Here is a 16818-nt window from a genome sequence, read left to right on the forward strand (position 1 = left end):
AAATTGAGGAGCCAGGACACCGGCAGAAACTGTTCCCGTCTCTGAGCAGTGTGAAAAGTTTTTACGCTCTTTTAAATAGAGTGACAGCTACATGTTAAATAGCACGGCAGCCCAGTGAGGGGGTCGTCATGTAGTAAGCCCCCCCCGGTGGAGAGGCGAGGACGGAGTCTTTCCACAAGTCCTGTGCGTCAAAGACAGGGCAGCTTCCTCACCTCCCTCCCTGCTGCCCGTCAGCTGAGTCCACACTTCAACTCCACAGCATCACTCCACACAGACGAGAATAAGAAGAGAGGACAGCAGAAGAAGAGAGGACGGCAGGAGAAGAGAGGACGGCAGAAGAAGAGAAGACGGCAGGAGAAGAGAGGACGGCAGAAGAAGAGAGGACGGCAGGAGAAGAGAGGACGGCAGGAGAAGAGAGGACGGCAGGATAAGAGAGGACGGCAGAAGAAGAGAGGACGGCAGAAGAAGAGAGGACGGCAGAAGAAGAGAGGACGGCAGAAGAAGGGAGGGCAGCAGGAGAAGAGAGGACGGCAGGATAAGAGAGGACGGCAGAAGAAGAGAGGACGGCAGAAGAAGAGAGGACGGCAGAAGAAGGGAGGGCAGCAGAAGAAGGGAGGGCGGCAGGAGAAGAAAGGACAGCAGAAGAAGAGAGGACGGAAGGAGAAGAAAGGACAGCAGAAAAAGAGAGGACTGCGGGGTACGACATCCAACGAGAGCCTTCGAAATTGGACAAACTGAGAGACGAGCCAGCCCTCCCCGGATCCCACACCCCACCACATCTGAAGGATGAGAGGAGTAGACTTTCACCTTAGTTGCCAGGGACGCCGTGCAACGGAGAGGCATCCCCCTCCAGCATGTCCAATGCTACGCTCCTCCTGATGCTTTGCAAGGTGAGTCACCTCTACGAGACAGTCATTCTGTACCAAAACAGTGTTATGAGTAATGGGAATTCTAAATGTTTGTAATTCAACATTACAGTAAAACGGTTAAATAGTTATAAATGGTAAATGGTGCATTTATATAGCGCTTTTATCCAAAACGCTCTACAATTTTACCCATTCACTCACACATTCACACACCGATGGTGGAGGCAACCATGCAAGGTGCCAACCTGCTCATCGGGAGCAATTAAGGATTAAGTGTCTTGCTCAAGGACACTTCAACACGCTGCCCCGGAGGAACGGGAATCGAACCGGGAACCTCGGGATTACCAGACGACTGCTGTACCTCACTGTTGCCCCCATTTATAATAACAATCACAATAGTCCCACAGTAGCACAAGGCTGTCATTTATAATGCTCTCTGTTACATACCCTCAATAGATACAGTAGGGTATAACTTGTTGTTAGTTATAGCTGTTCCTTAATAACTAATGTAGCACAGACAACTTAAATTCTGCCTTACTGCTGTATGTGTGAGACTTACTGTAACAGATCTTGTCATGCAGGGTTTCTGTCCAGGTGACATACTGTAGCTCTGAGGGGACGTGATTCTTTATATATAGTGTTAACAACATATTGACATGTTAGTATAGTTTAACAAAACGTACATACAACTGTAGACATGACATTTTTTTTTCTTTTTTTTTACTTTATTTTTTAGCGTTTATCGCTTTTCTGGTCAAGCATGACCGACAGAAACAGGTTGAAATGGGATGTAGAGCAGGGGAAGACATTCTGAGAAATGACGGCGGGTCCGGGAATCGAACTCGTGTCCCCCAGATCCGTGACGAGCACGGTGTTCCCAGACGCAGAAATAGCGCAGAGATATGCGGTGAGCTACGGGAGCTCCCTAGACATGACATTCTTACCTTGTATTTTGTTCTAGCTTTGACTTGATGTACAGTATATGGAATTGAATAGTATTTGTGATATGTCAGTTGAAATGACATGATACATTTGTCTCAGTCTTCTCAGGGAGTGTAAAAGTACCTATGTAAGACAAGCCAAGCTTCCAAATGGACTTTATCCAGGTTCAGTATGTCTTGAGCTACACAGAACGGTTTCTGTATGGTTAATAATACATGTAAACTTCACCTCTGCGGTCATCTCAATACATTCCTCATTCATCAATATGATATGTGACTATCTGCACTTCTGAACTTTCTCTGAAGATGTCTAACAAGTGGAATGTAACCGTGACGACCGTGGTAGCTGGGCTGTGTGATGCATAAGGAGCACTTTTCCGCAAGCAGCGCACCTTGTGGTTTCAGAAATAGACGCTGTCGTTTCCTCTCTTCCCTTGTTAAACGGTATGCACACACAGCGGGAAAATAGGTCAGGCATTATGCAGAAATTCAGTACATTTCACTGATAACTCACTCTTGAGGAAGATGTGTTAAAACAACACAGGACACGTGTTGTCCGTAACACACACACACACACACACACACACACACACACACACACACACACACACACACACACACACACACACACACCTACTCGCCAAAAAAAAGCAAAGGAGTGGAGGAAAATGTATGGATATAGCTAATAAAAGAAATAACGATTAAAACCCGACTATACTCGTGATTGGAGCTGAATGGTTGGCTAGTTAACCCGACTATACTCGTGACTGCCGTTGAATGAGTTAATGACAAATGAGTCAACTAGGCTGATTAAAGAGGAAGCCACTCAGTATTCCCAGGACCCTGTGAGCTGTGAAGTTTATTTTTATATGCTTTACAAAAATGCCTGATTTTACTGTGTTTTCTCTCAAACATTTTATTGCAATTTGCAGTGTTTATTACCATGCGCACGTGCACACACACACACACACACACACACACACACACACACACACACACACACACACACACACACACACGTGTGTGAGTGCATGCCTGTGTGTCTGATGGGCGTCTGCCTGTTTGCATGTGCATTATCCACTCAGGAGAAGTGGCGGGTTGTTTGTTTTGAAGAGGCAGTTCACCCAAAATAAAAATAAAAATAAGTATTGTTTATCCATCCAGATTGTTGGTGTGATTCAACTAGTTTTGTAGATATCTGCCATAGAGATTATCTGTCACTCCAATAAAATGGAGCTGAATGGCACTCAGTATGTGGCGCTCAAAGCACCAAAATAATACATTTGAAGAACTCAAAAGCAATGTGTCTTTACAGAAATCATGACCCAGTTAATTATAATCCACAGACCTTGTTGTGAGCAGTTTCATGTAGGAACTCTTTCCTACCAAAGTGCCCCATTCATTATTATGTGGGTGTAGTTCAGTCTGTGGATTATCTTAAGTAACTGGATCAGGATTTCTGTAAAGAGACATTGCTTTCCAGTTTTTCAAATGTATTTTTTGGTGCTTTGGTGCATTGTATTGGAGTGACAGCAGATAATCTCTGCGGCAGATATCTACAAAACTAGATGAATCACACCAAAACTATCTGCATGGATAGATAGCACTCCGGGTAAGGGGAAACATTTTGTGTGAACTGTCCCTTTAACTGTGTTCTAAAACAATGACAAAAGTAACTCTGCCTGTTGGCTCCTGTTATGTTTCATCTGACTGAGCGCTTCCGCTCCAGCCTTATTGAGATATTCGTCTTTCGAGCGCCTATTGCGCACGCGTTGAGAAAACTTCCATGCACCTGCATTCGTCTATGGCCGCGCCTTTCCTTTAAAACACCGGGTGTGGCCACTTCCATGCCCTTCCTCGTTTTTCACGCATGATAGTTGCTACATGCACCGTCAAACAGTGGATCGTTATGAAGAGAAAAGAGAAAATAAAAAACATCAGACTACCGCCAGGATTTCCCCAGCGAGTCCAGATGGGATATCGCCGGGTGCCCGACGCTGGACTTTCTTCAGGTCACCAGCTTGGCAGAGGACTGGAGAACGTCACACGGCATTCGGTAGTCGAACCAAACCGTGTTCAGGTAGGGCCGGCGACGGCAACACGCTGTCACTGTCGCCCATTGTCCCATGAGACAACCGGGCGGCACGTGTGCAGCGCAGGGGGCTTTGTACTCGGGTGAACGCAGACAACAGGCAATGCTATTATGCGTTTTTCCCAGTATCATGGTGCTCGCCGCTGGTTCTAATGGGGTTCCACTCCCGTGTGTCGGGGGGGACCCGAGCAGCGGGCGATTAACCCTTATGTCGCTGAAGGAGAGATGGTGTCTAGTGTTAAGGGCCTAACCGAGGCTTATCTACCTTTTACACAGGTAGACGGCCTGGTGGGGGGGGCTTAGGACCGGTGTGCCGCGCTTAGAGAAGCCGCTTGCACAGACATCTGTGGTTGGAGCAGTCCCCCCTGGAGGAGGAGAGGAGAATTCCCCTCCTCATGGTCCCCCTCTCTGAGGATGGATTTTTTGGTTCGTCAGTGGAGCCGTCGGCGGCCTATAGCCAGGCCCCCACGCCGCCCCACACCTCACAGCCAGAGGTGAGAGTATTGTCTCGTCAGCAGCTGCTGCGAGACCCCCGACCAGTGGCCTTGCGACCCCCGCCCGAGACACCCTGGCGCTTGGAGCGCATAATGAAACAGAGACACGGGCTCTCATGGTGCCGACAGACCCGGGCGGCTGTGGGTTCAGGTGAATTTGAAGTGCGCGGCTCCCCCCGGGGAGTAGACCGACACCATCATCTCACTGTGTCTAGCAAAGCTCTTTGTTCACCCCCTCGTATACGATACGAAAATAAGGGCTCTGGTCCCCTTCTCGCATTGGGCCGCGTTACTATTCCTGCAGGGAAGCGTAAGTTTCAAGTTTCTTTAATAGTTGTCATACAGAAGTACAGAATACTTTCATACAAAATGCTTCTTACTGTTACGCTCCAGAGACTGTGCTAGACAAGATAGTATCAAATAACATAGTATAGCATGTAATTTTAGAAGAAGAAAATGAGGTCACAGTGTTCGGTATAGACATATGTACAATGTTCTGAGTTACCATATAATATACAATACTATGCAGTGTACTAATGTACAGTACTATCTAGTGCAAAGCAGAAATGGGATGAGGTACAATTTAGGTACAATTTACAGTAAGGTGTACGAGTTGTAGTGCAATCCTTCATCAATAAATATAAAGTGTGGGGAGTGGGTGCTACAGTGTGTTTGTTTAAAGTGGGTGTGTGCTATAAAGTGTGTGGAGTGGGTGCTACAGTGTGTTTGTTTAAAGTGAGTGTGTGCGTGTGGATGTGTGTGCTATGTGCGTTTGGTGGTTGTTGTTGTGTAGTGTTCATTCATTGTCCGTTTAGCAGCCTGATGGCCTGGGGATAGAAGCTTCTTCTGAGTCTTTCTGTGCTCGCCTTGAGACTCCGGTATCGCTTGCCTGACCGCAGCAGTTCAAAGAGGCAGTTGTTCGGGTGACTGGAGTCTTTAATGATTCTCTTAGCCTTGCCCTTGCAACGCTTGTTGTAAATGTTCTGGAGGGTGGGGAGCCCCCCTCCAATTGTGCGTTCGGCTGAACGTGTCACTCTTTGTAGTCTGCTTCGGTCTTGTGCAGTGCTATTCCCAAACCAGGAGGTGATGTTGCCGGTCAAGATGCTCTCTATTGTACATGAGTAGAAGTTCTTAAGGATCTTCTGACTGACTTGGAACTTCCTTAGGCGCCTGAGGAAGTAGAGGCGTTGTCGTGCCTTCTTCACAACACTGTCAATGTGTGTGGTCCATGTCAAGTCCTCGGATATGTAGGCTCCGAGGTACTTAAAGCTGTTGACTCTCTCAACCGGTGCCCCGTCGATGCTGAGGGGGCTGTAGTCCTTGACCCCCGACCTCCTGAAGTCCACAATCATCTCCTTTGTTTTGCTGACGTTCAGGGAGAGGCTGTTTTCCTGGCACCATCCCGCCAGGACCTTGACCTCTTCCAGGTAGGCCCTCTCGTCGTTGGCAGAGATCAGGCCCACCACCACTGTGTCGTCAGCAAATTTGATGATTGTATTGCTACTCCGCTGAGCCACACAGTCGTGTGTGTACAGGGAGTAGAGGAGGGGACTCAGAACACAGCCCTGGGGGGCCCCTATGTTGAGGGTGATGGATGAGGAGGTGCAGTTGCCTGCTCTCACCACCTGGGGTCTGCCAGTCAGGAAGTCCAAGACCCACTGGCAGAGGTCATAGTTCAAGCCCAGGTCCCTGAGCTTGGCTATGAGTATGGAGGGGACTATGGTATTGAATGCCGAGCTGTAGTCGATGAATAGCATTCTCACATAGTTCCCCTGCCTCTTGTCCAGGTGTGATGCTGCTGTGTGCAGCACATGGGCTATGGCGTCCTCCGTGGACCTGTTGGGGCGGTATGCAAATTGCAGGGGGTCCATGTTGATGGGGAGGGAGGAGCAGATGTAGCCCTTTACTAGCTTCTCAAAGCACTTCATGGCTATGGAGGTGAGAGCTACAGGGCGGTAGTCGTTGAGGCAAGCAGGCTTGGATTTCTTGGGTACAGGGATAATAGTGGACTTCTTCAGGCAGGTGGGAATGACAGCCTGTTCTAAGGACAGGTTAAATATGTCAGTGAATACTGGGGCCAGTTGGTCGGCACAGACTTTTAGGACGCGGCCGGGGATGCCGTCCGGACCTGCTGCCTTCCTGATATTCACTTTTTTAAAGGTCCGCCTCACCTCATGCTCTGTTACCCTGAACACTGCGCCTCCATCAGCAGCCGACCCCCCCCCCCCCCCCCCCATTGCCGTGGCTTGTGAGCTGGTGTTGTTATTACCAGCATCAAACCTCGCATAGAAGGTATTGAGGTCATTTGTAAGTGGCCCAACATGTCACTTCTCATGACGGAGGCTGATACCCAGGTCCTTGCTACGCCTGGGTTTGTCTATGAGAATGTCGCATTTTCAGAAGGCCCCTCTGCCACATGCCCGGCGTGTGCGCTTAGCGAGCCTGATGCTATATAAGTATATATGATGACGGAGCGGGTCTCCCTGTCTCAAAAAAAGGTAGTAAGAGTGGGAACCCTTGGCCACGTCACAGCGACGTAGTGTCACAGCGCAGGTTCCCCCAGCCCCGCCCTCGCCAGGCTGGGTATTACGTTTGTGCTCCCCCCGCCCAGACTACCAGTCTTAGTAGCGGCAGTGTGTCAGGCAGGTGTAATTTGAGTGATAGTAATATCACTACAGGGTTACAGTGTGTGAAGAACTTTTACTCAAGGCAGAGTAAAGACCACACGTTATGCATGTCCAGCCGTAGACCAGGCCATCCCCAGCGGGCTAATCGTTAAAAACAGGACAATGCTCAGCCTCATCCACAAACCCCTGACACAGGAGTGATGACTGCTGTTCCCCTCATTTCAAACCGCCCCTTTCTGTCGGGGTCCCCCCATGGGTGCAATTGCCCCGACCCCAGCCTCACTGGCAGAGTCAGGGTGCGAAACCCCGACCACACGAGATACCTTGCTGGCGGAGTCAGGCGAAACCCCGACCCCACGAGATGCCTCGTTGGCAGAGTCAGGGTTCGCAATGCACAGCGGGAGGGACCGGGTTTCCACGTGTGACTACAGAAGTGCCACATGTCGGTGTGGATGGAGAGAACATTGAGATCGGGACTCATGTTGCAATTTGCACACCCCCACCCTCCGTTTTTGGGTTTGAAACAGACTCTGTTATCAGAGTCCACGGCAGCGACAGCCCTGGCCGACGAGATTCAATCTCTGTTGACAAAGCAGGCCATCGTCGCGGTCCCACGGGAGGACGTGATGAGTGGGGTTTACTCCCGATATTTTCTGGTGCCCAAGAAAACGGGGGGTATCAGACCCATACTGGACCTGTCCTCGTTCAATAGTTTGATTGCGGTGAGAAGGTTCAGAATGTTGACCGCCAAACACCTGTTATGCGCTGTCAGAGTGGGAGACTGGTTCACCTCCATAGACCTGAAGGATGCGTATTTTCACATCCCGATTTTTCCTCCTCACAGGAAATGACTGCGCTTCCTGTTTCAGGGAATAGCGTACGAATACCAGAAACTGCCGTTCGGCTACTCTCTGGCACCTCCCACTTTCACCAAGTGCTTGGAGACCGCGCTGGGACCTCTGCGTCATCAGGGAATATGAATTTCATTCTACCTGGATGACATTCTGGCCCTCAGCCAGTCGGAGGAGGTTGGCAGGTCTCACACCAGGCAGGTGGTGGAACACCTCACCAGCCTCGGTTTTGCTGTGAACTGGGAGAAGAGTACTCCTCGCTCTTCTCCTGCTCTGTCTCCCAGGCAGTCCTGAGTACCGGGACTTGTCCTGCACCCCGCCACCAGGTGGGCTAGCAGGAGTGTGTGGCGTTGTGAAGAAGGAGCAACCCTCTTTTGGATCAATCAATCAATCAATCAATCAATCAATCAATCAATCAATCAATCAAATGTATTTATATAGCACATTTAGACATGACACTTGTCAACCAAAGTGCTTCACATAGCTAAGAACAAAGAAAAGTGCTAAAGTATAGAATAAACAGAAAATAAAAACAACCAATGGATAGACAAGGAAACAAAACAACACGTCAACAAGCAAGGCAAGAGTCAAAGTGAGTCAGGGAAGGCCAGGCGGTATAGGTGGGTTTTGAGTTTCGATTTAAAAGACTCGATGGAGGGGGCAGATTTTATGGACATGGGGATGCTGTTCCAGAGGTCAAGGGCTGCGACCGCAAACCCCCCCCCCCCCCCTAGACTTGAAATTGTACCTACTGTACGGGTGGTTAAGAGACCCTTGTCAGCCGATCTGAGGGCCCTGACGTTGGTATAGAGGTGAGGAGGTCTGCTAGGTAAGCAGGGGCCTTACCATTAAGGGCTTTGTAGACCAATAGGAGGACCTTGAAATCTATTCTATAGTGCACCGGGAGCCAGTGGAGGGAGGCAAGTACAGGGGTGATGTGAGCTCTCTTCTGGGTACCTGTGAGCAGTCTAGCGGCAGTGTTTTGGGGTAGTTGTAGGCAGGCTATGGTAGATTTATTAAGCCCCAGGTACAGGGAGTTACAGTTGTCTAAGCGTGAGGATATGAAGGCATGAATTACTCTTTCCAGGTCTGAGGGGGAGAGAATGGCCTTGATCCTGGCTATGGACCGGAGCTGGAAAAAACACCCCTTCACCACCGAGTTTACCTGCCTATTGAAAGAAAACATGGGGTCAAAGAGCACGCCCAGGTTTTTTTTTACGAAGGGCTTGACTAGGGGAGACAGGTTACCCAGGCTGCTGGCAATGACACTGGTTTGGGGGGCCGAAAAGGAGGATTTCACACTTTGACTGATTGAGCTGTAGGAAATTGTGTGCCATCCAGCATTTGATGTCGTCTAGGCAGGATAAAAGACTGGTTGAGATTGGTTATATTGTTGGGTTTCATGGGGAGATAGACCTGAGTGTCATCGGCATAAAAATGGAGAGAGATATTGTGTTTTTTAATGATCAGACCAAGGGGCAGCATATATAGGGAGTTGGAGAGGAGCCTTCATCTGTTGTGTCCTGTCCGTGAGCTGGCGGTGTACCTTAGACACACACAGGACCTCAGGGCTACCAGTCAACTACTTGTCTGTTATGGTGGCCCCAATACGGGTGAGGTGCTGTCCAAGCAACGCCTGTCACATTGGTTGTGCGAGGGCATTGCCCTCTGCTACACTTTGGTTCTCCTGCACCCCGTCACCAGGTGTGTGGATGTGGACCGCAGGGTGTGTTTTCACATGCGGTCCCACTCACGTTGTGTGTCCTAGGGTGACTGTTCCCTATTACACATATTGGTCAGAGTTTGCTATCCCCCCCTTTCCTCATTAGGACGAGCGGGGGGACGAGACTCCCCCCCCCCCCTTTTCGACGGGCGTACGGGCCCTCAGAGGGTGCATTTGTCAGTGGCTGCACGTTCCGCTCCCCCTTTTGTTCCCAATAAGGCTGGAGCGGAACCGCTCAGTCAGATGAAACATAACAAAGGTTATCCTTTAACCCTAGTTATGTGAATACTGGCTGAGCGCTTCCGCTCTTCACACCCTGATGACCCTTGGCTGTTTTTTGACGCGTGAAATTCAGACTCGGAAGGGCATGGAAGTGGCCACACCCTGTGTTTTAAAGGAAACACGGGGTAGGCGCGGCCATAGACGAATGCAGGTGCATGGACGTTTTTTAAACGTGTGCGCAATAGGCGCTCGAAAGACGAATATCTCAATAAGGCTGGAGCGGAAGCGCTCAGCCAGTATTCACATAACTAGGGTTATAGGATAACCTTCGTTAGCATCTGGAGCTGTCTGACACACTCTCAGGACTATCCAAGTGGTGTCTAATAATGTTCCAATTATTTGATTGCCATTCCAAATACTGCTTGTGGAGGTCCGTCCCACATTACCGAGCGTTACACATGAACGGGCGGGCGGGGTTAGTGTACCATGCCATCGTTGTAATGGCCTGCCTCGTCTGAGTAATTAAACCCCACCCGCACGGCTCAGATCAGCCCTGAAAAGAAACTACACCATTTCGAATAGAGTGAAATACCTGCTGGAAGGCGTAGGCGGCGGTATTTGCCCTTTCGCGAGCTCAGACCCATTCCCAATGATGGGTTTGGATCGATGAAAATGTATGGATATAGCTAATAAAAGAAATAACGATTAAAACCCGACTATACTCGTGATTGGAGCTGAATGGTTGGCTAGTTAACCCGACTATACTCGTGACTGCCGTTGAATGAGTTAATGACAAATGAGTCAACTAGGCTGATTAAAGAGGAAGCCACTCAGTATTCCCAGGATCCTGTGAGCTGTGAAGTTTATTTTTATATGCTTTACAAAAATGCCTGATTTTACTGTGTTACATTTTATTGCAATTTGCAGTGTTTATTACCATGCGCACGTGCACACACACGCACACACACACACACACACACACACACACACACACTACACAGACACACACACTACTGTCTATCTGTATGTCATGTATGTCATATATGTCCTGATGAATTGAAAATGGGGGACCCTGATGTAAACAAGACGAAAGTCTTTCTCTGGTCTGCATCCCCTTAACAATTGTGTGTATTGAGAATGAGCTGTACTGTATTGTACCCATTCTGCAATCTGTTAATAAAGTTTTCAATCAATCAATCAATCAACACACACACACACACACACACACACACACACACACACACACACCCACACACACACACACACACACCCCTTCTCTCTATCTCTCTCTCTCTCTCTCTCTCTCTCTCTCTCTCTCTCTCTCTCTCTCTCTCTCTCTCTCTCTCTCTCTCTCTCTCTCTCACATTCACTAACTCTTATCCATTACCTGTCAAATTAAATCTAGCACTCACTTTGGTTCCTGTCACCAACGTCTACTGTATGCAGTTCCCTCTTCATGTCGTGTATTAATTGTTGTAATTTCAGGCCTTGTGCAGTGCTTGCTGGTTGTAAACTGACAGCCAGGTTAGGATTGTTGCTAAAACATTGCACATTAAGAGGCCAAACTGAGAACCACACATGAATGCACTGACAAGGAGTACAGTCAGCTAGTAGACAGTCATCTGTGCAATTAAGTGTGACTATTGACACTCATTCTACTACTTACTTGAACTAGGCTGAACAAGGTTGTTAATTTTTAACTGTTTGTTCATTTATTTTTATGCTTAAATATTGATGGGAATTGGTAGAATTTGCAAGTGTGTCATTGAATTTGCAGTAATTCTTATGATCTGAAAATCCTGGAGGGACTGACTCTTTATTGCTGTTGAATTTGCTGAACGGCTTTGACAAGAATACTCATGGCCTGGTCAGAGTGATTACTGAGAAGATAGTTAAGGCATTATTACTCTTGAAAGTTTTGGAGCGGACGGAAATTAGCTCTCGATTGACAACGGGGATCAATACTGAGATAAGTAAATCCTCTGTACCCGAGAATAGCTCATGCTCAGATAACCAATCAATGAGAGGTAGGTATGTAGGTATGAGAGGCAGATATTGTACTGGGATGTTTTTATCATCACTTGATTCTACAAAACATAAACATTTACAACCCCCCAAACATCATCCACCACATCATAAAACCAGCCCCATGCAATTCAGCTATATCGATAATTACTAATTGACTCTGATAGATGGAATCATGATAAAAACAAGCTATGATAGGCAACAGAAAGACAGAGAGCCCTTGTGTTGCGTACCGCAGTGATTCTCACAGGAACCACGCATGAGGTGTTGGAGATGATTATGTAAGGGATAATGTATAGCTATGAGGTGATTGTCGCAAAATAATTGACCAAGACTGTGTTCTGGAACACAGAGGCGCCGCGCCGAGGTGTTCTAAACGCAGTTAAGGTCAATTATTTTGCGACAATGACCGAGTATAGCTATACATTATCCCGCTTATTACAGGGCTAACTTAGTAACAATATACGTAATTCATTTGACACCATCGACAAGACGAGATCAAATGCAGACGCAGTTATTCTGTTGCTCCTCTGTCATCGGCAGGTGTGTGGACTTGATTGCACCTGATGTAGTGCAGCTGTGCATATGGTAAAGCTTAGCTTTCGTGACTGCGATCAAAATGCTTGATTGTGATTGGTCAATAGCGCTCTGTTGCCCCTAGCAGCGGTCATTATTGCGCGTTGCCCCTAGCAGCGGTGAATTATCGAGAAATAATTGACCGCTGCTAGGGGCAACGGAGCGCTATTGACCAATCACAATCAAGCATTTTGGTGAATGTGAAAACGCCATGTAATAACTGGAAGTATCTTACTGTAAGCTATGATGTCAAATCTCTCTCAAGTCCATTTAAAAATAGACATGTTGAATAAACCACTGGCTGGTAGATAAGTTAGTCTGAAAGTAGGATGAATGTTGTCCAATGGTTCAGTTCACTCTCTGAAGAAGTTGGTCCTGTATTTTCCAGGTGTTTAACAGAGAGTGGAAGACATTATGGGTGGTTAATGGATATGGTCCACTGTAAGATGCCAGTGCCAGATGCTATTTGAATCAGAACACTTGGCGGGTACCTTGTAGCCTATGGATGGATAGTCTATGAGGAGGTAGTGGTTCTGGAAGGTATCCACTATCCAGTATGTCTTTGTTCTGTGAAGCTGTATTCTGTTTAGGCAGAATCTCTCTCTCTCTATTACTGTACATCCCCCTCTTTCTCTCTCCACTCTCACTATGTCCCTCACCCCCCTCTTTCTCTCCCCACTCTCACTATTTCCCTCACCCCTCTCTCCATTCTCTCTCTCTCTCTCTCTCTCTCTCTCTCTCTCTCTCTCTCTCTCTCTCTCTCTCTCTCTCACTCACACACTCTCTCTCCACTTTCTCTATCATCTGCCCCACTCTCTATTTCTCCACTCTCTCTATCTCACTCACCTCTTTCTCTCTCTCTCCATCTCCCAACTCACTCTCTATCTCCCTCACCCCCTCTCTCTCCCCCTCACACCTCTCTCCATCTCTCTCACAATTATTTGTTTCTCGCTCACCCCTCTTTATTCCCCCCATCTCTGTCTCTCTATCTCCCTCACATTCTCTTTCCCCCCTTTGGCACAGGCTTTTCCCTCTCGTCTGTTTGTATCGACAACAAGCAGCCGTCTTCATGCATGGCGGCTCATCCAGCGCTGCACACAAAGAGTTCCATTGAGGTTGAGGGAAGCCCTGTTTATATCTCTCTCCCAGACCGGCGATCCAAGCCCATTGTCACAGAGCACACTCTGGGATTCTCTGTTCTTTATAACACTTTTCTATGCATGCACTTCAGGAACGCAGTGATTGTTGAACTACGATCGGACATTGCCAATCTATTGGAGGACACTACTGCATAATAGGGATTGTTTCCCTATCATAGGTAATCAGCTCCCTACTGTTGGACTATGGACTAGTGTTTTCTAGCGGTGGGAGAAGTGGGCTTGTAATCACAAGGTCACGAATAGCAGAGATTCAGCAGAACAATAGTTATTGCTTACGCCAGTAAATCTCGGGTGGGGGGTGGGGGGGGGGGGGTCGGAGAGTGAATAAATAACGCTCTCCCCTCACTCAGCAACTACCACTGACGTGCCCTTGAGCAAGGCACTAAACCTCCAACTGCTCTGGTGGAGCTGCTCAGTGGCCAATAGCAGAGGTGGTTGTATGTACCAGGCAGTTTCCATGTGTGTGTGTGTGTGTGTGTGTGTGTGTGTGTGTGTGTGTGCGTGTGCGTGCGTGCGTGCGTGCGTGTGTGTGTCACCATCCCTCCCCCCCTGTAACTACTCCCCTCAGGCCGTTGCTGTAAATAAGAATGTGTGTTTTGCTGACTTGCCTGTTTAAATAATCGTTATAGTTAAATAAGGATTAGAGTAGTACATCTCTTTATTCAACTGTTGTTTTCTAAGTTTCATATAATCTAATATTTCTTCTATATATTTTATTTTATTTGATTTATCCTTTATTTATCCAGGAATGTACCATTGAGATACAATATCTCTTCTTCCAGGGAGTCCTGAACAACACGGTACACAACAAGTTTCAACATAAAACAGGGCATTAAACAAAAAACATATAATTCAAATATAAATACAGAAGGTCATTTGTGCAGTGGCAAGGAGCATAATCACATCAACAATAGCATCAGGTAAAACAGTTACATGTTTCGTGAAGGGCTAAATCGTAGCATACCTTTAAAAGCATTTAGAGTAGGAAGTGCCTCTAGACAAAGTTTTACTTGCAGCGTATTCCATAAAAAGGGAGCATAGTGGGAGAATGCAGCTTTACCAAGCTCTGACTGCATCAAAGGAACATTTAAAAGCACCCCATTCGCTGCTTGTCTGGTATTAAAAAAGCAAGTATAAAAGGACAGAAGTCTGGAGATATATAAGGGCAGCTTACCTAGCAATGACTTAAGGATAAAAATCAACATGTGTGATTGTCTTCAAATGTACGGCTGATCAGAGAGACTCCCTGTATCTGATTTAGGCTAAAGGACTTTCCAACCCATGTCACATGTGTACGATCTCACATATGATGATATTCTAATGTTGATGTCACAGTGGATACTGGCCATATAAAGCTACAGACTGGTAGAATTCTAAGACATAATTCGGCTAAAAAATAAATAAAAAATCGTAATCTTGATGCAGACTTCAACGTCAAAATGTCAGGCACTGTGATTGTCCCGCTTGTCCCGCATCTCTATATGTTGGTGTGAGTCAAGACAGCATTCATTGCTCTCATGTGGAGCGATTAGCTGTAGTAGCCTGCGTATTTTTGTAAAGACAGCAAGATGCCACAAAATTCATTGTTAGAGAAGGAGCCCAGAGCATTGTTTTGGACGCCTCAGAATGCGAGGAAAAATTTAACAACTTTCATATTATTAAACAAACTACTACTTAGGAAAGCAACAGTTGTGATTGGAGGATCAAGAAAAAATGGCGGGTTTGAGATAGGTCAATAGGGACGGAGAGAGTACTAGAGAGAGAGTACATAGCAACCCTCCGGTAGTCCTGTTCCAAAAGGTTACATGGATTTCAGTTACAATGGAGTCTCTGCAACTGAGCTTTAATAATCTGGATGGCTTAGATGTTAATTATAACAAACAATAGTGAGAGATAAAATTAATCATATGGCAGAGGGAATGGTGTGTGTGTGTGTGTGTGTGTGTGTGTGTGTTGCTAGATTTTGTGATGATAGGAAGCTTTAAATGTAGTTTTTAATGTAGGTCAACCTCAAGTCAAGTTGTCTCACATAAATAAATAGTAGTTTCATCTGATCCAAACTGATTGCTGCTGAATTACTGATGTCACTTGAAAGCATAGGAAGTGCTATGTTTGGCCCCACAATGGTACAAACAGACAACTCTCAAGGATGATCTTACTATAGTATTTTTAGTTGCTGTAATATTCCAGTAATATAAATTAATCAGACAAGCAAACCCTGCAATCATAATACTATTTCTATGTAAATCAACATCTTATATCTGGGGGTTGCAGAGAATGTGTTATGTACAGTATTTACACTCACTGTGTAAATTCCATAGAGATAAACAGATCCAGTTGCTGTAAATTTTTTGCATCCATACGTTTTCATGCTTTACTGTTAGAAGTCTGTATATGAAACCCACTGACGTGCTAAAGGAGAGCTGGTCCTCTGAGAGGTGTCTGGACACTAACCTGCCACTCCTGTGGGCTCAATGCATTCACTACAAGTCTCCAATACCTCTTACTAGACCAAACACATCTTATCCACTTGCACACACACACACGCACGCACGCAGACCAACTTGTATATAGAAGCTGGCTTACAGCATAGCTTATTGCAGGAGTCCCACGGCTCGCATTCCTCTGAACACTGGCTATATCACGTCTCAGGTCGCCTGTCTATAGGCTATATAACGTCTCCTGTCTATATAGGCTATAACGTGACCACAAAACACCTCAAACATTGGGTCTCATTCCCGAACGGATTTACGACAAAAAATGTCCTCTTAGGCAGATTTCTGCCCATTTAAGACATATTAGGGCTGGTAGCGCGATTCCCCAAATTTTCCTGAGATCAGATTTGAGCGTGGCTGAGAGCAGATTTAAGAGTGCTGAGGAGCACACTTATGATTGATTGACTAATTGAAAATGGGTCTCATTCCCGAACGAAGTTACGACAAAATATTTCGTCTTAGCCAGATTTCGGCCCATTTAAGACATATTAGGGAGTGGGAGTCCCCAAATTTTCCTGAGATCTTATTTGATCGTGGCTGAGAGCAGATTTAAGAGTGCTGAGGAGCACACTTAAATATGCTCTCAGCCCACCATCAAATCTCATGATTGATTGACTAATTTAAAATTGTATTATAACTTGACAGACTGTGTTCTCATAGTGATTCCTTCACGTCAACGCTACAGGCCTCCTTGGAATTAATTACTTAATCACAATTAAAATAAATATGACAATATGACAAATTTG

General features: G+C 46.6%; 1 protein-coding gene across 1 annotated transcript in view; it reads left to right on the top strand.

Annotated features, from left to right (window-relative positions):
- Positions 1-854: 854 nt before the first annotated feature.
- Positions 855-16818, top strand: part of tunar (TCL1 upstream neural differentiation-associated RNA) — a gene marked incomplete at both ends in the record, with an annotated part of 35518 nt that continues 19554 nt past the window's right edge. The window contains one exon of the mRNA XM_084311206.1: positions 855-890. Within this exon, the coding sequence (XP_084167332.1) occupies positions 855-890 (36 nt within the window). The remainder of the gene's footprint in view (positions 891-16818) is intronic.

Source organism: Notolepis coatsorum (assembly GCF_963971535.1).
Source record: "Notolepis coatsorum genome assembly, chromosome: 3".
In the NCBI taxonomy this organism is placed as follows: domain Eukaryota; kingdom Metazoa; phylum Chordata; class Actinopteri; order Aulopiformes; family Paralepididae; genus Notolepis; species Notolepis coatsorum.